At 31.5% G+C, this 20,731-nt stretch overlaps 1 protein-coding gene across 1 annotated transcript; it reads right to left on the bottom strand.

Moving 5' to 3' along the window:
* Positions 1–12,178: 12,178 nt before the first annotated feature.
* Positions 12,179–20,201, bottom strand: LOC140438668 (uncharacterized). Its single transcript, XM_072528316.1, has 2 exons — positions 20,045–20,201; positions 12,179–12,772 (listed from the first exon to the last, which is right to left on the bottom strand). Exons 1-2 carry the CDS (start codon positions 20,075–20,077, stop codon positions 12,257–12,259), a joined length of 549 nt encoding a protein of 182 aa, XP_072384417.1. The 5' UTR covers positions 20,078–20,201; the 3' UTR covers positions 12,179–12,256.
* Positions 20,202–20,731: the final 530 nt, after the last annotated feature.

The raw sequence follows: 20,731 nt of genomic DNA, 5'->3' as shown, positions 1-20,731 counted from the left end.
TTTATTGTGCCATACCAACAGTTAAAATATACTGATCTATATCTTATACCATCAGATATAAACTTTTATTAGTTGTATATGAAAAAATGTTTTAGAAAAATCTGATTTTTACTCGACAGTAAAATATTTTTATTTTTGACAGAATTATGTATGATTGGAATTACAATATTTATCATTGTGTATTTACAATAAAAAACGATTTTTTAGCATTTTCTCAATTTTTTCAGCGTAAAATTTAATAAAAGGATTCTTAATAAACTTAAATTTTAAAATTTACTGAGAATGTTAAACAGTGTTAAAATCTAATGGAGTATACTAAATCCATAAAAATTTTATATATATTTTTATCGTACTATTGTAGTATATTTTAATCGTAATTTATAATAATTTACAGTTGTTAATTTGCGCCAAATGTAGGCAACTTACAGTTGTTAATTCAGAAAATTGTCAGATGGTGGGCGAACAGCCCATTTAGTACTCAAGCTGCCATTAGACGTTCATAGCAAACCACATGTAATATAAAACGTTAAAAAAAGAAGTGTATTGGTTGCAGTGATGCAAACGGGTTCAGTTATTATCTAGAATAAATGTACTATGGCTCATAAAGATTCACTCGAAACATTACATAGAAGTATCCAAGATTTAAACGGCAACGACAAACTATTAGGTCATGCTGTATTACTACTATCTGGTGACTTCTAACATACATTACCGGTTATTTTTCTCTTTACATATGCAGATGATTAATGCATTTTTAACACAATCGTTTTTATGGCGAAATGTCAAAACAGTTCGATTGACCATTAAGATAAGAGTCTTCTTCTTCTTATGAAGTCCCCATTAACGGAGGTTGGTGACCACATTTCTAAAAGTTTCTCTGTCTTTTGCAACGTGGAATAAGTCGTCTACAGTCATGTTTATCCAGTCTCGAATATTTCGCAGCCATGACTTCCTCTTTCTACCTATTCCCTTTTTGCCATCGACTCTACCCTGCATAATGACCTGCAGAAGACTATATTTATTATTCCAAGGTATGAAGTCTTGCGTACTTTTATTGTTCTCAACAATTTTTTGTCTCGACCCATCCTTCTCAGCACTTCCTCATTGGTGACACTGGCAGTCCATGGAATTCTCAACATTCTCCATTATATCCAAAGTTCAAAGGCTTCAAGCTTCTTAACTATTTATGCTTTTAACGTCAATGTTTCTACCCCATACAATAGTTGGGAGTAGACATAACATTCAATAAACCTCAGTCTCAGCGCAGCATTCAGATTTTTGCCACAGAACAATTGTTTGAATTATAAGAACGCTGCCCTTGCCATTTCTATTCCTATCCTGATCTCTTGTTCTGGATCTAATTCTGTGTTGATATAAGCTCCCAGATATTTATATTTTGTCACTCTCTCTATCTGCTGTCCACCAAGGGTTAGTTGTTCATTATTTATTGGACTCCTTGATACCATCATAAATTTGGTCTTATCTGTGTTTGTGTCAAGTCCCATTTGAATGCATTCTTTATTTATTGCATCTAGTAAAGTTTGTTGTTCTTCTATACTCACAGATATAATTACCGTGTCATCTGCAAATCTGGTGTTTACGATTTCTCCACCAATTCCTATTCCCTCTTTTCTTTCCCATATGGCTTTTCTGAATATGACCTGTAAGTACACGTTGAAAAGCGTCGGAGACAAGACGCATCCTTGCCTGACCCCCCTCGCAATCGGTATATTACTTGTTTCTATATCGTTCACCTTTACTACTGCTTTCTGGTTCCAGTAGACAGCCTTAATAAACTCAATTTCTTTTTTGTCGAAATTTATGTTTTTTAATTTATCCATTAACTTCATATACTGCACTCGGTCAAAGGCCTTCGTAAAGTATATAAAGCATATATATGCACTTTTGTTATATTCCCGACATTTCTTCAAGAGCACCGTCAACGCAAATAATGCCTCTCTTGTACCCATGCCTCCTCTGAAGCCAAACTGCTCCTCACATTTCTTATAAATTCGGTTTTGAACAATTTTCAAGAGAATCTTTAAAGGGTGGCACATTAGGCTTGTCAATCTATAGTCATTAAATGATTTGGGATTGTTGTTTTTTGGTAGAGGTAAAAATATCGATTTAAGCCATTCCTCCGGGATGTTGCCCTCTACATATATATGGTCGAGAATTCGGGTCTCTTTATATTACCGTTATCTAAGGCTTTTAACAGTTCAACTGGAATTTGATCAAGATCCGGTGCTTCTCCTTGTTTTGCATTCTGTAGGGCATTCTTTAAGATAAGAGTAGAAGTGCAAAATTATCTATCAGCGCAAATATTTTCCGAACATTGGCCAAATATTGGAAATGGTAAAATAAAACTGCATCCAAATACACAATGCATCAAACTTCTACATAATTTCTGCACTTTTGTTAAGATCAAACATGAATTAATTGTAAGTGTCTTCCAGGCAACACTGAATAATTACTTGAATCATAACTGGCTCATTGAGCGCGAAATTTTGGTGGCGAAAAATATTGACGTTAACGAAATTTACTTTCAGATTTAACAGTTGTTACTAGGTGATCTGATATCTTTTAAATCAGTCGACAGTATTGTTGATGAAGACGAAGCCGTAAATTATCCATAAGAGTTTTTAAAACTGAACATAATATTAGTCGTACTGACCAAGCCACAGCAAAGTGTGGCCGGATTAAAAATATCTTTGATGTTAGCCTTAATATTAATAGTATTTAGATCTTTTTTATGTAAATCATCTCCAATATTAATCTTTGGTCGTAGTTTTGTTCTTTTTCCAAAATCTGTACGTTTTCACAATAACAAATTTCACTATGTTTGTGTGCAATAACTCTTATATATGCAGATATTGATGTGTTTGCCCAAGACGTACAATAATTGGCAGCAATATAGCCGGTATAAAACTGAGCTTTCAGAGAAAAACATGTTAATCAGACAAAAAGTAGAATTAATGGATGATTAAAAGATATAAAACAATAAAAATAGTAAATCAGTGATAGCAGTGTAATAATTATTTAATAAAATAGATAAGCCAAAAATATAATTATATTTCGTTTTTAATTTACAAACGATCATGCGGAAAGTTAATAATCGAATTAAAGATTTTAATAGTGTATTGAAAATAATTGAATAAAAAATCCCATACCTGTGATGGCGAATATTGCTTTTAGAGGCAATAAAATATTATATTGAATATTAATATACTACCTACTACTTTTTATTTTATTCATACAAGAGCGTAAAGTTGTTCAAATGTGTTCAAACCATTGTTTTTTTACAATTTTTAACAGTACAGGTACAAAACATAAACAAGTTTTTCAGTATACACTTTTTTTTATATTCATTCTAAACAAAAGAGGTTTCTTTTATTTTTTTTGTAAACTTGATAGTTTTCGAGTTATAAATAATTTAAAACTGAAAAAAACGCAAAATTACAATTTTCAGGGCTCAATAACACAAGTAAAAAACAAGTTCAAGCTAAAAGCTTGTTCTACGACAATTCTACAGGGTGTCCCATAATTAATTGGACATTAGCTAACGAGTGATAGGTGACATCAAAAATAATGCATTTGAGCTCAAATTGCTTAGGCAAAATGTTGCTAGTTTTCGTTCTACAAGGTTCTACATTCATTAATATTTTTTTATAATATTTTTAGGGATATATTAAAAATTATTTAACCTATTTAAGTGAAATTTGGCATCTTGCTATTATTTAGTATGCTCAGTATGAAAATGATATTAGTTTTACCATTGGCACCAGATGGCGCCACCTACTATAACATTGGTTCGTTAATGTGGCCATAATTTATTTTGTCCGCCCTGTATTAACATTCCAGGAAAAAAAACATTAAATAACATTCAATTCTAAACATTAAAATTAGTAAAGTACACCGTTTTCGAAATAAACGTATTTTTTAGAGACATGCATAAAACGAAAAAAAATTAAGTACAAAAACTTATGTAAATTCAAACATTATTCAAAAGGTCTTAAATATCAGTGAATATTAAATGTATTAGTAGTGGATAATTTTTGCAAACAAAATATATATAATTGAAACAATCAGTTTTATTAAACCTTCTACACAGTAGCAAATTAAAAAAAAAACATAAGTTAAATAAATTAAACAATGAAGTGAATATAAAACAATTGACAAAGTGAATAATTCAACACGGAAAAAAAAATTACAATAAGTGTTTAAAATGTTCACCATTAGATAAACTAAACAATCTAAATCTTTAGTGTAAGTTTTGTCTTATTTTAAATAATGAGTTTCTTTGGGCCGTAACTACTTTAACTTCCTCTACTACAATATTTTGCCATAACTGATGACGGTCATTTATTTTTTTTTATAAACAAGTGACTTTAGGTAGCCCAACAAGTGAAAGTCTAGGGGATTTAGTTCGGGACTGCGTGCAGGCCATGGGTATACACTACCTCTACCAATCCGCCTTTCAAGATAAATTTTATCTAGTTCATATTATTCGTGACACGGTAGATTTGCTTATACCAGTGGCCGCAGAAACAAGCCTTGTACTGAATTCTGGATGTACTGGAACACGCAAAACAATTTCATCCTCCATGTCCGCATCAATTACTCTCGGTCTTCCAGCATTCCTGTTTTTGGGATGAAATGACACTGTTTCGCCTAATCTGTCGAACAATGATCTGATAGTTTTATGGTTTGGTTGCCTTCTATTGGGATAAAGTTCTAAATAGCGTTTAGCTGCTTTACGAGAACAGAAATTTTTCGGGCATACAAACAGATCATATCGCGCATTTCTACATTAGAAAATGCACTATGACGTGGCATTTTACCTTTGTCTTAAGTAGTTTATAAAAAACCTAATAGTACTTTAACAAATAATGACTCGCACTGCACTTTGACATTTCATAATAAATAAATTCGTAGTTACGTCTTGACGTTGCCATTAAGTTCAAAGCATACTTATTTTGCAAAAAATTAAATAGAGACATGCATCATTAACAAAATACGTTTATTTCGAAAACAGTGTACTTTTTTGATTAGAAACAAAAATACTTTTTTGTGTAGAATTGAATGTTTTTTTTCCTAGAATGTTTATACAGGACGGACAAAAAAATTATGGCCACATTAATGAACCAATGTTACAGTAGGTGGCGCCATCTAGTGTCAATGGAAAAACTAATACTATTTTCATTTTAAACATACTAAATAATAGCAAGACACCAAATTTCACTTAAATCGGTTAAATAGTTTTTAATATATCCCTAAAAATAATATAAAAAAATATTAATGAATCACCCTGTAGAATTAAAACTAGCAACATTTTGCCTAAGAAATTTAAGCTCAAACGCTTTATTTTGTGGTCAGCTATTAGCCATTAGCTAATGTCCAATTCATTACGGGACACCCTGTATAACCGGATGGGCATTCGAGCTGCGGCGTGTATACGAAAGAGAGAATCAAGATCTAGGGCACAAATTTTTGCTGGTTTAAATTCTCATTGTACAAATAAGCACCAGCCCCGCCATACGCGCTTTATTATCCATTAAAAAACATTGCTTTAGTAGTTATTTATGCGCCAAAAACGTTATTAAATTGATAACGCCTGGAAAGCAATATAGTCCAGCCAGAAGGCCTCTGGCCCCAAGGATAGATGTTGCTCGATGGGCATAATCATCCGGTAACACTAAAGGTACACCCAAAATATTCATTATATATTTTGTAGGTGCAGTAAAATAAATGGTGTTACCGGATGATTAAGATCATCGAGCAATATCCATCCCTCGGACCAGAGGCCCTCTGGCCAGAGGCCTCTGAGTTATATTAGGGTTGTAATTTAATTTATATTTTTTAAATTTTTTGCCCAGTTTAACTATATCTTTATTGTTTCAGGTAAGCCATAAAAATTCTTTGATTGCTTATACATATATGGTAAGTCTAAATGTTTAAGTGATTAACAATATTTGTTCAATGAAATAAGTTTAAATAAATGCTTTTTCTTTAGGTGTCTCAAAGCCCAAATCGATATTGATGGCAAAGATAAAAAAACGGATTTCAGTTAAAGCAAGGATAAACTCTAACGCTAATTACCAATGTAACGTTCAGTGTACCGTTTATGTTTATGGTCACTTAAAATATTTTAATACAGAAAATATTAGGCCTCATAAATTAAAAGTCAACTTACTCTAAATCTAATAAAACTTTTTCTCTTGTGCTGAACTGAGTCCTAAATGATACCTATTGAGTTAAGAAGGTTGAGATCCGGAGGAACTCTTATTATATTATCGAGTTTCTGGTAGGTTATTACGACGGTTCCATCGGATTTATTTCTTACAAAAAAAAGGAAAAGTAATAGTTTGTTGCAATATATTGTTTTGGCTGTGGAGTTTATGTTTTTAATATAATAATTTTGGTCATTTTTTGGCATATGAATGGTCGGAATTCGTGTGGTATTTTAATGGCAAATTTTTGGTTGAACCTAAATAGTTGTTGGAACGTGTACTTCTTTTTTCCAATCGTCGGATATGGTTACTGTATGACGGTGTTAAAAATTTTCTTCAAGTTAACTAAAGTTAACTTCAAGCATCAGCGAGAAGCGCTACTACCTGTAGTATATATATATATATATATATATATATATATACATATATATATATATATATATATATATATATATATATATATATATAATCTTTTTGCGACAGAAAATTGTTATAAGGATGTTTAAATTGTTATTTTAGAATCGTTTATAAACTTGATTAGAATATTATATATAGATTTGTCAGAATAAGATAACAGATTGCTGATGTTAACTGGTAGACTAATATTGAGATCAATTAAACCTAAATATAGGCTTCGAGTCTGTTCCCTATGATTAGGATAATCGAAAAATAAGTGATTCAAATCACCTACAGATTTACCATCACAAGGAAAGAAAGGAGTTTCATAGATTCCAATCCTATGCAGATGCTCTGGAAAGAGGCCATGGTTAAGTTTTAACCGGGTTATTAACGAAGAATGTACTTTAATATAGTTAAAATTAAAATGGGGAATGTTTTTTGGTAAACATATATATATATATATATATATATATATATACATATATATATATATATATATATATATATATATATATATATATATATATATATATATATATATAAGAAAAAGTAGTCCAAAATTTTTTTTTGACTAGTTTGGAAAAAATATATGTAAATACTTTTTTCTTTTTGGGTGTGGTAGTTTTTCCAAACTAGTCAAAAAAAATTTTGGACTACTTTTTCTTACTTTGTAGTATGGGTTTTTATGAGGACATCAGACTCCATACGGACCATTACTTGTGTCGTATCTAAAGGAATGGGCTAATGTGAACACCAAACTGGCAGCGTTAAGGAACAGAAAGACTTTTTTAATTAAGTGTCGAAATGCAGATTGTTTTCCGAACCATATCACGAACAGCTTGACAAATGTGAACAACTTACTCCATCATAGGAGAGAAGAGATAGATTTTCGTGCTCAAGGACTTAGTAAAAGGTTTGGAAAAAATATTCTCAATTTAGAAATTAAGATTACTTTTGCTGATATTAATCATTTAGAAAATAAGCTAAAAGATCTCCAGGCCAAATCAAAATCTATACTTAATTATTACACATATGTTGAGTTCAAACGTAGGCAACAAGTAATTTATAACAATCTTTTTCATAAAATTAAGAGAACCAATATCAATAAATTTAATAAGTTCAGATTAGATAGTTTTGACAGTATTGATTTCAGGGAGGGTTGGTTTAAAAACCTCACAGACTTAGAATTTCCTGTAGAAGTTAAAAAGTTGTTGGCTTTAGGCCCTAAGTTCGCTTTGCTTTCTAACAAAAAAGATTTTAAAGTTTCCTCTTTGTTGGCAGACATCGAAAACATTTTAAGACCAATTGAGAATGTCGATAAGGACATTCTAAGGTCCAAATGCACTAATATAATTACTAACTTTCTCAACAAAGATGAAAAAGACCATTTCTTAAATAAATATTATATCAAATGCAAAACTTTTTTGAAACATCACCCTGAGATTAAGATTGTCTAGAGCGACAAAGGCAATGTCACTGTAGCAATGTACACTAGGGACTATATACAAAAATGTGAAGACTTACTCACCGACACTAAATATTATAAAAAGTTGAACAATAATCTCGTGTGTACTATGCAACAAGAGGCTAATAAACTAGTTTCTGATTTGGTAAAGGAGAATCAAATAGATCAATCAGTTGGTAAAACTTTGAAAATTTACAATGCAATTGCTCCTAGATTTTATGCTCTCTCAAAAATTCATAAACCTACTCTGTCTATGAGACCAATAGTGTCCTCAATAGGTACATTTAATGGCCCCATAGCAAGTTTTTTAACTAATATTCTCACAGAAACATACAATAATAACAATGAGTTTTGCATTCAGGACTCTTTTAGTTTCAGTTCTTTTATTAATAACTTAAAATTACCCACTAACTATAAGCTCGTTAGTTTTGATGTAGTGTCTCTGTTCACTAATTTACCATTACACACAATATTGGTTAGCGTTGAGAAACACTGGGATGACATATCAGTGCACACAACCCTTAACTTAGCTAATATCAAAAAACTCATTTCTTTTGTTTTTGACTCTAATGTGTTTATTTTTAATGACTGTTACTACAAACAAGTCTTTGGTACTCCAATGGGTTCCACTATTTCACCAATACTGTGCAATTATGTCTTAGATGACTTGATTGAAGATTGTTTGCAACAAATCAATTTTGAAATACCGTTCATAAAGAGATATGTAGATGACTTAATCTTGGCACTACCTGCAGACTCCATACATTCTACGTTAAATGTGTTCAACCAACAAAACCCACACTTTCAATTCACGTGCGAGGAGAAGCGGGAGGGATCTTTGCCTTTCCTTGACATGAGATTGCATAGATGTGAGGATAATGTTGTGAAAACACAATGGTATAGAAAACCCATATGTAGCAATAGATTCATAAGCTACCACTCTCACCATCCTCCTAGGATGAAAACTAATTTAGTCCTAGCGTTGAAAGAACGTGTCAAAAGGTTATCTCATCCGGATTATCTCCAACATGATCTCAACTTCTTACGTAATATTTTTGTTGAAAATTCATATCCTCTAAGACTGAATAATAAATTAATTTTTAATGTTCCCTTTGTTAATAGAAACAACAGACTTACTATGTCACAATCAGTGCCCTCAGCACAAAATAATTCAGCTTCAACAAGTGTGTATTTTTATGCCCTTCAATATATTCCAAAACTAACCGTTGAACTCACTAAGATTTTTAAAGACTTTAAGAATATCAAAATAGCTAACAAGAACATCAAAACCATACGTCAGCTGTATAGCAAAATAAAACAACCCCTAACCACTCTATAGACTACAGATGTTGTTTATTGCATTCAATGTACTGAATGTCCATCCACGTACATTGGTGAAACTGGAAGGAATCTGTCTAGCCGTATTATTTCTCATAAGAGTGATTGTAGATTAAACAAACCTACTTGTGCTTTGGCAGAGCATACTATCGATCTAGACCATAAGATAGATTTCAACAATGTAAAAATATTAGCCAGAGAGAAAAATAAATTTAAGAGAACTTTCTTAGAGATGGTACATATCAGCAAGAGTGATAATAACAATCTTAATAAGAGATCTGAGATCCAGAATCTTAGCAAAATTTACAATTTTATATTGACTTTTGACTGAGCTATTTTGCATCTCAGAGTTTTCTTTGTTTCTTTTCTTTTTTTAAAATTTCAGTATTAATTGAATACTTGTGATCAAACTTCAGTTACTAATTTAGTTTTGTTTTGTTTGAGTTATTATTTTTTCTAAACCTATTTACTATTATACTATACTATTTTCTTTCGATTGCTTATGTTATAAATAACATTTTTAATTTCCCGCTTATTTTTAAGTTGGTAATACAGTTGGTAGTACTCAAAATTCATAAACAGTATTTTGTGAGACGTTAATTTCAAAGTTGTTTTGTGTATTTTCTCCTAACTATTTAAACAATAATTGTCCACCCACTTTCTCTTTCTGCTCGTGAAATGTGACTGAAATCAAGCCTGCAGCGACGACTGTTTTAACATGTCGTCCTTCATTTTGTTTTTAACTTTTAACGTATTTAGTAATTTTAAAGTGTGTTTTTAACAGTAACTTTTTTAAGTTTAGTTGCAACTTCAGTATTATCATGTTATTTAACGTTGTTGTTTATGCCACGAATCTTACATTCGGGTAAGATTTATATAGTTTTTTATAGCCTTTTTTGGCACCATTCAAATTGTTACAACATAGTAATTTTCTTTGTAGACCTTGATAAAGGTGGCAAAAAACCACCGAAAGCTTGGATTCAGAATAAATAGTACGCCTTAGCAAAGCTCTGTTTTTATTGACTACCACACCCAAAAAGAAAAAAGTATTTACATATTTACATTTACATTTACATATATATATATATATATATATATATATATATATATATATATATATATATATATATATATGGTAAACTCTGAAATATTGGGGAAATCTGCAAGAAAGACTCTAATGGGTATCAATTGTTTCGCCGAACGTTTTCGCCAAAGAGAATTAATTTGGCTTCTTCAGGGCTGAAAGAGAATAAATTATAATTAGCTACCATATATTATCTATTTAAAACATTATTGATCTTCCGTAACTTAGAATTGTAGAGTTAGAATATTAAAAAACTTTGCTAGTAACAACATAATGATGTTTTTTGTTACTATGTGCAAAAAAAGGTTTTTTTAACGTTGGAAACGTATGGTAGCTTTGAACTTAAAACGTAAAGGTTTACCCAAGGTTAATCGAAAAACCCAATGTAACTACATTTAAAAGGAGGTAATTCTTTGAATTTTCGGCAATAACTAAATTTTTTGATTATTAGAAAGTTTAAATGTGAGGTTCTGTTTTAGCCAGAACGCATGTGCTGACAAATTCAAGTTGTAGTTCTTTTGAATCTTTATGTCTATGTACCAAGGTTCATTGGTAAAACCGAATGAAAATAAATCCCAGTATAGGGAAATATTATTTTATATTTTCTTTTTTAATTATATTATAATGTTCATGTATTATTATAATATCTTATTGAGATGTATCTAAGAAAAGCAAGGGAATGTTATCTTTTTTAGTTAATGAAAATTAATTATTAAAGTAGGTTAGTTGTTAATGGATATATCACTCAAGTTAGTTATCTGTGATGTTGTATTGTTCTTGGTATCTGATTTAAGTAAGAAGTGGTATATATCGCTTAGATTCTTAATGTCACTCTTAACATTAATGGAGAAATCGTTAAGGAAAATATAAGACATTTCAATGAACTCTCTTTTAGATTTATTGTTCTCACGGTGGAGAATTGTAGTGTTAGTATAGTCCATGAGATGACCAGTGGAATGGACATGTTTAGCTAATGCACAGCGGTCAGGGTGAAGTCGAGAATCACTTTTGTGTAGTGTAATTCGTGTTTTTAATAATTGAGATGTTTGGCCGATGTTGGAATTGCTCCAAGAGAGATCATGGAATGTTATAGACAATGGTACTAAGCCTATCTATTGGAGTCTTATCTTTTATCTTAGAATAAAGATTATTAATTGTTAGGGCTGATCTACAAGCCACATTAAGTTTAATGTTGTTATTATTATTACCAAAGCTATTTTCAACACTTTTCAGAATCCTTGTTAACCCCGTAGTGATATCTCTGAAATATGGTAATGAAAAGTATTTGTTGATAGGAGTATCCGAGACTGGTTTCCCATTTAAGACATCAGGATCAGCATTGTTAGTCGCGAAGGAAGGTGAAGTATTAATTCTTCAAATTAATTCTCTTTGGCGAAAACGTTCGGCGAAACAATTGATACTCATTAGAGTCTTTCTTGAAGATTTCCCCAATATTTAAAAGTTTACTATTTAACTTATCTGCAAAGATTAAATTTCTTTTCTATATATGTATATACATATAAATGACTTAATAATCTCTTAATTTGTTTACTATAACTTATTTTCACTACGCTATTCGGAATCGATAAAGTTTAGGACCTATAGATCTGGGTACACTTATTAAAAAATAAAGTACGTATATTTAAAATAAAACGCAAAACACATAGATATATGATTTATTAAAACAACATTGTAGAAGATATCTTCCAATTTCTAGTCTTACTATGTTACCAACATTGATTAATAATATGGCGGACACCCAACGCTACAACTGACCCTTGGTGGTTGAAATAACGGGAAGGACGGAGATGGAATTGGTTGAATTATTGGTTGAATTTGGGGAATTGGCGGAATTGGTGGAATTTGTGGAAATATTGGTTGAATTTGTGGAATTGGCGGAATTGGTGGAATTTCTGGAAATATTGGTTGAAATTGGGGAATTGGCGGAATTGGTGGAATTTGTGGAAATATTGGTTGAATTTGTGGAATTGGTGGAATTTGTGGCATAATTGGAAATGCTGAAATTCCTGGTTGACAGACCGAACCACCACACGGACTGTTGTATATATCAATTTCTGGTTGACATGACGCACCACATGGATTGTACTGGCCGTTTAAACCATCATTATAGTGAAAGAAATTGTTTTTATTAGAGTACCTGTCTTCGTTATTTTGGTTGAGTAAAACACTTCTTAGTGTTAAATCATCGTTGGCACCCAAGGGTTGTGACCGGATTGTAGTTACACTAAAAATGACCTAAAAATAAGTTATTAATAGTTTTACTTGTATAAGAAAAAAATCAAATATATTCCCAGTATTTAAATTATATAATTAGTCAACAATTACTTTTAAATTAAAATTTCTAAGAATATTACCTAGAAAAATTAATAAATCTCATAAAGTACTTTTATACCGTACCAAAACCTAATTATTTATTTACGCAATAGCTCTAGAATACTCTAAAATATTTAAAAATTGTAGAATATAAAGGATATTGTATTATAAAATAAGAATGTTGGTAACGACCACAGTAGTTACATGGAAGACTCTGTATAACTGTATAACAGGTGTTAAAAAAAATATCAAAAAATACGAATTGGTTTTATCCATTACGAATACATATACGAATGGAATTTAAGCGTTTTTTCGAATAATGCGTCTTTGTAATCGAGTTTATTTAATTCAATACGGCACAGTTTATTTACCTTCTTAAATCTAAATATGTCCAATCTAATATACAGAGTGGGTCTTAAATAATTGTAAAAAAAGAAACCGTAGATTCTACACTTTAAAATATTACGATTTAAGCCAAATTGCTTTAATAAAATGTTGATATTAAGAAAGATACAGGGTGTTAAAGGGGAAATTTAAAATACATAAATGTTTGTAAACATTTATGTATCAAAATTCATAACTGGGTACTATTGAACATCATAAATTATAATTTGATGCATTCTTTATTGTAGCTGCTAGAGGGCGCCACATATGTGGCATACATTTGCTCTTTAAGTTATCGGTGGTTGTGATATAAAATATTAGAGATACATTATTTTAACAAAAAAAAGGTATTCTTGTTAATAACTTCAAAACTCAACAGTTTTCGAGATAGTCGCATTTTACAAATCAAATAAATAATTCAGATTTAACGCAGTTACTCCAAGCAACGAAAGAAAATTAGACAAAAACATCAATACTTCTGATTTTTGGCATAAAATGCCTTTAATAAAGTTATTAGTTAACGAAATATTAAATAAGATAAATATATGAGCAGGATAGAATAGTAGGATTTGACAAAATAACAGAATAATTAAATTTTATATCAAATATTTTACGTTTTGTATTAAATTAAAGTCATAATAAAAATATTTTATTTATAAACCAAATTAAGAAATAGTTAAACTTAATAAAATTAAACTTTTTGTCAAAGTAAGTGTTCGATATGTCCACCATTTTCTTTAATTCATTTGTCAATACATTCCGACAATCAATATTTATTTATCTGCACCATATAATAAATAGTTATGTTAAATTATAACAACTAAAATATATTTTTTAAATATATACTACCCAAAATTTTATGGGTTTGGTATACACTTCCACTATTTAGAATAATTCTTCTTTTTTTAAAGATTGTAGTCTGCAATTGTAGTATACTTGAGCAATTAATACTGAGAAGTAGGAATTGTTGTGTTGTAGGTTTCCGACAATGAATCTGTCAAAATATGCCCGAGTTAAGCGAATGGAGTATATATTAAAAGATCTACAGAAATATGGAAAGCAAATATATGTAGGAAGTTGTTTTTTTTTTTAATTAAGTAATTACAGAGTAAAATGTTAAGTGATGTATGTGAGTGAGTTTTTGATATAAAAGGTAAACAGAATAATTGGTGTAATGTACTGCTGGCATATTACTTAACTTATAACTTAAGTAAAAAAAGACCCTACATGTTGAAAACAATATTTGGTACCTGATTAATTTAAGCTGTATAAGCTTATAACTATAAGTTATTTATAGTCATACATAGTTAACATAGGTTTAAGTTTATAAGTTTATAACTTACACACCTTATATTAATTAGGTACCAAATATTGTTTTTAACATGTAGGTTTTTTTACTTAAGTTATAAGTTAAGTAATATACCAGCAGTACGTTACACCAATTGTTCTGTTTACCTTCTATATTAAAAACACACTCACATACATCACTTTCACACTTTACTCTGTGACTTAAATTAAAAAAAAAACAACTTTCCACACATATCTGATTTCTATATGTCAGGTACCAAATGTAGAAAACATATAGGGCCTTTAATATAAGAAAAAAAATCTTTACGTAGAAATAATTATAAAAGGAGACCTTAACGGCAGAACCGGAAGGAAAGAAAACGTTAAAGTAGTTGGGAGATTTGGAGAGGATGCACAAAACGATAACGGAGTAGGTCTGATTGAACTATGCAAACTAAACAACCTAAAAATTACCAACAGATTCTTCAGACTTAAAAATATTCATAAATGTACATGGACGCAAGAAACACGAAAGCTGAAATCGATAATAGACTACATAATAATCAAACAAGATACCACAATAAAGATCAAAGATGTGCGAGCACAGCAAAAATGGGCATTAATTGGAACCATAACAAGAACCCCAAAACAAAAGAACCGTTAAACACTATAAGAAAAAATAACACAAAATAACAAGATACTCCAAGAACAATCAATAAGAGAATTATACCAACAACGTCTAGACCAAAAATTAATAGAATTTAGATACGGCAACATCAAAGAAATATACGAGCATATAAAGGAGAGTATAAAGCAAGCAGCATTAGAAGCCCTTCGAGAAAAAGAACATATAACAAATAAACAACCATATTATGAAATAAATGAACCAACAAAAAGAATAATTAAAGAAAAAACGCAACTAAACAGAAAATACCTGACCACAAACAACGAAGAAATATTATAAAGAATATTGAGAAAAAGATAGAGAAGTGAAAAAACACATAACACAGCAAACAAATTAAGAATGGGAAAGAACCTGCTTAAATATTGAAACATACATAGGAGGTACAAGAACTTCGGAGTCATGGAAAGTACTGAGAGGATTGAAACAAAACTCAAAAGAAAAAATTAAATTGGGAAATACACAGGACAAAGAATGGAAGGACTATTACAAGGAACGATTAACAGGACAAAGACCACAATTCATTGGAAAAGAAAACAGGCGAAGACGGAGCAGATTCCCACAACAAAACATAGAAATAACAAATAGGGAAATGAGAACGGCCATAAAAGCAATAAAAAATTAGAAAGCACCGGGACCTGGAGGCATCTCACCTGAGCTTTTAAAATACGGATCAAAAAAATTACACCGGATGCTACAATGGAAATTTCAGAAAGCCATAAATGGAGAACAGCTCCCAAAGGAATGGACGGAGGCATATATGACATCCTTATTTAGGAAAGGAGATAGAAAACGATGCGAAAACCACAGAGGAACAAGCATAATATCATCAATAGAAAGATTAAATGGAAAGATACTGCGAGAAAAGATAGAGCAAGCGATAAAAGGCAAAATCGGGGAGGATCAGGCAGGCTTCACGGCAGTAAGATCATGCATAGACCACATATACACACTGGAACAACCGTAGGAAAAGAAAAAAGCAAAAAATAGAGATATACACTTGGCATTTGTAAACCTGAGAAAGGCGATTGACTCTGTACCAAGGTCAGAACTATGGAAAGCAATGTACAAATTAGAAATAGAGACGGAACTCATAGAAGTTACAAAAGCTCTGTATAAAGAAAATAAAGTGTCCATTAAAATGGGAACAAGAATCATAGGAGACTTCACCACAACAAAAGGGTTCCTGCAGGGTTGTTTCACATCTCCAACTCTATTGAAAATATACTTAGAGAAAGCCTTGACTACATGGAAAAGAAAATGCGAAGGCATGGGAGTATCGGTACGGAACAAATACCTGTATACGTTAAGCCTTGCAGACGATCAAGTAGTGATTGCACAAGACCAAGAAGACCTCAGCTACATGGTGAAGAAACTACAAGAAGAATATACCAAGGCTGGCCCAGATATTAACCTCGCGAATACAGAGTACCTAACTACAAGTGAAGAAGACATAGAAGATCTACAGATTGATGACAACGTAACAATCAAGGGAAAGAATAAATTCAAATACTTGGGGTTTATAATCACGAAAAAGACAACAACAGAGGAAGAAATTACACAAAGATTAGGACAAACAAGAACAGCAATCCGACAACTTATCTCGGTATGGTGGGATAGACACCTAAATCTGAAGACAAAAACACATATTTATAAAACATTAGTGCAAAGTATTATGACATATGGGGCTGAAAATTGGATCATAAACAAGAAAAACAGAGCTGGAATGCAACAGAGCAACAGAGATGGAATGCCTACGAAGATGCTGCAGAGTAACAAGAATGGATAGGAGAAGTAATGACGAAATAAAGCAAAGAACATCAAAAAGACTAAAGTGGTATTAACATGTAAGAAGAACTAGCGACAGCAGATGGATAAAGAGAATAACCGAATGGAGCCCCATAGGAAGGAGGAAAAGAGGACGACCCCGAAAATCCTGGAGGAACCAAGTAGACGACACCATGAGTAAGAGAGGCCTAAACGATGGAGACAACAAAGAGAGATGGAAACGGTTGAGCGAGGGAAGGCAGTGAATATTGTAGAACCCCTAAATATATATATATATATATATATATATATATATATATATATATAAAAAATTTTAGTTCTCCGCCATTAATATTAGATATCTGTAAACTTGGTTGTCTACCTACGTTCCTAACCTTTATCAACCTTCAATCCAACTACAATTATACCCAACTTACAACTTTTCCAACAAACTTTCAGGGTAAACGATACTCTAAATTCCAACATATTGATGGTTGCTAGTGTTTTAATGGAACTAATTTACACATATTTAATTATATTTTATTTATTTATTATTATTTAATATAATTTTTACACATATTGCTGGCTACTGTGACCTTTAGACACATACATTCGGTTGCTGTGTTCAGGCTTCAGTCGTAATTTGTCATTTTAATCAGTTGCTATCAACAAGTCCTCACGCCTTGACTTGTCTATTCCTGTTGATAATGTATCGGCAAATCTAACAAACGAAGGCGCCGGGCCGTGTCTTGCGGTTATTTCTTGTCAGTACTTGATAAGAACGGTACAATGCAGTCGTACGAGAAAGAGCAACAAAAACCTGAAAATATTGGCAAGAAATTCTGTCAGATGAAGAGTTGGATGAGTTTGGCGACACGTATCTTTCGGACGAGTACCAACCAACTGATTCTAGTGATAGTGAAAATGAATCGAGTGGTCCAAAAAGAAAACGAGTGGCCGGAAATACCAAAACGTTGGGACAAGATGTATCGGCGTCCACCAGTAAAGGAAAATAATATACGAGTATCGGAGAACATGTTGATGCTTTTGAACAGTTATTGTGGAAAACGCTGCACTTCAATGACAATTCGGTAATAACAGATGACCGTTTGCAGAAGATTGTTCCCTTGGTTAGCAGACTGAAGGATAAATTCAAGGCTGCCGTCATTCCAAAGGGCGCCTAAAATTCAAGCAGTATATTAACAACAAGAGGCACAAATTTGGGATAAAATTATTCAAACTTTGTCTGGAAGGTGGTTATACCTACGATTTTAACGTATATTGTGAAAAAGAACATGCTGAAGGTAGTAGCGTACCAACAAATATAGTGATGAAACTTATGGATAGACTGCTTGACAAAGGACGAACACTTGCGATTGATAACTACTACAGTTCTGTCACACTTGCACATGAACTTCTACTCCAAAAAACTTATATGATGGGTACGCTGCGTGCAAACCGCAAATATAATCCCAATAATGTAATTTCCAAAAAATTAAAAGTAGGCGAATATGTAGCTGAACAAAGTAATTCGGGCATCGTTGTTCAGAAGTGGAAGGACAAGCGAGATGTGCTGATGATTAGTACCAAATTCGCAGACGAAATGGTGACAATGCAGAAGGCACGCGGTGATGTTGTAAAGCCAAAGAATGTCATCGAATATAATAAATTCAAAAGCTTCATTGATATATCAGATCAAATGAAAAGCTATAATTCGCCATTACGTAAAGGACTAAAATGGTACAGAAAATTATCGATGGAGCTCTTGACTGGAACAGCACTTATAAATGCCTATGTCGCCCATCAAAGCATTGCCAATGAAAGCATGACGATTACCAAATTCAAGGAAGAGGTAATTCGGGGTCTATTAGGAGATTTTATTGCCACACCAGTCATTATGGAAAATAGTCACAAACTCATCGATGTTGGACGTGCAGGCAGAAGACGATGTACAGCGTGTTACGCAAAAATGGCAGAAGAGGAAGGAAGGCAAGTAGCACAGAGGAAAGCAACCAACACCACATTGACATGTGATGGCTGTAAAAAATTCTATTGTCCTGACTGTTTTTTTGTCACATTCCGTAACAAAAAATTAAATTATTACTTTAGATACAATTTTGATATAATTTTATTAGGTTTGTTTTATGAGAATAAAGCTTATTTTGCCCAAAATGTGTTCTTACTATGAATATATAACAAAAATATGTATAAGTACGCAACTGTTATTTATACATATTATGGGCCATGTGAGTCCTCATTGACATCTCAGAGGCACAGGCCAAATATAGTTTATAGACCATCTGGCCAGGCTCGAAATGTCCCCGTGTATTTTAAATGAGTTCGAGAAGCCGCTGTTGAGAGACACAGCGTTTCCTGACGAACTAGTGCGTGGGTCCACGTTGGCATCACGCGGCCCGTATATACTTTTATGTGAGAGTCCGTGTTGGCCTCTCATGGCACTTAACCTGTTAAATTTTTTTTATACCCTAACTGCCCAGTGTTGCGTTTACGCAACACCAAATTATCAAAAAAAAATTGTTTTTTATTTTCTTAACCTATATTTTTGTTAATTTTGTGACTTTTGGAACTCAATTTTTTAAAAATAAAAAAAAAAACATAAACAGTTCTGGGCATAAAGGATTAAAACAATGCATTGCTGTAATGAAACATCGGTGGCGGACACCAGTCTCTTTGTCTAAAAGGGTACTAGGAAATACAATCAGAATATATTAGTAGAAGAATACCTCAATAAATGTTTGCCGCTCTTCTGTCATTTGTCGACTGTTTCATAAAATTAAATTTTTTTTATCAAATGTGGGTGTATAAAATCACTTTTAAAACTCTTACTATTCATTACATATTAATTACGAACACTTAAACTAACAATACGCTAATAACCGCGCGTTGTTGATACGTTAGTAAATAAAAAAATTAAATTAAATTAAAAGTTATAATATATAATTTGAAACATTTTTTGAAACAACAATTTGAAACAATTTGAAAACATCTACCAAATGATCTACAGATTTTAAATACAATTATTTGAGATTAAACTATAAATTCTGAAAACTTACCAGACACACGGAAAAAATATAACGCCTCATCATAAATAGAAGTTAAAAAACGAGTGATCATTTGTGCAGTTTTAGACTTACTTTTATACTTGCAAAAACAATATCTTCAGTATATTCTAATTAAATCATTTAATTAACGTTGAGGTATTGGTAAATTACATATTTTCGCCTACAGCGGCCAGAGGTAAATTTGTATTTATACATTCTTATTAAATTTTAATAGATCATTGTTGCAAACCCCCTACATGATTACTGACAATTGAAATTAATAAGTACTTAATAGTAATAATTATGTTAACATATTATTTATTAAAAATAATTATAGATAATTCAAAAACACCTCCTTCGTCAAAATATAGTTATCCAATTTTTTTAAAAATATTGCTCTTTCAAAATATTTACATGAATTCAATTTGTATACTCTTAAATATATATTTGATTTAAATCTAAACTCAAATATACTTTCTGATAATACGTTAATACAATTAAATCCAAAAGAACACCATAAATGCCAAAATTTAACTTAATACGTAGTTAAAAGCGGGACAAATCCTTTGGAATGGTCTTTTTTATATGGCAAAATGTTATCTTCCTGACTTTTCATTTTCCTTTTCTTTTTATAAAGCAATGTTAAACTTTCCACAAACACTTATGACGATTGAAAGTAGTTATGTAAAAATGTAAAAT

Source organism: Diabrotica undecimpunctata, chromosome 1 (genome assembly GCF_040954645.1).
Source record: "Diabrotica undecimpunctata isolate CICGRU chromosome 1, icDiaUnde3, whole genome shotgun sequence".
NCBI lineage: Eukaryota > Metazoa > Arthropoda > Insecta > Coleoptera > Chrysomelidae > Diabrotica > Diabrotica undecimpunctata.
The sequence above is the reverse complement of the archived record's forward strand: the minus strand, read 5'-3'. Positions and strand labels throughout refer to the sequence as shown.

What these genes read in the sequence shown, in the direction of transcription:
- LOC140438668 (XM_072528316.1), bottom strand. Translation starts at nt 20,077, where the DNA reads ATGATGAGGCGTTATATTTTTTCCGTGTGTCTG. An exon ending in ATATTTTTTCCGTGTGTCTG is followed by an intron (nt 12,773 to 20,044) that starts GTAAGTTTTCAG and finishes ACTTATTTTTAG; the next exon opens with GTCATTTTTAGTGTAACTAC.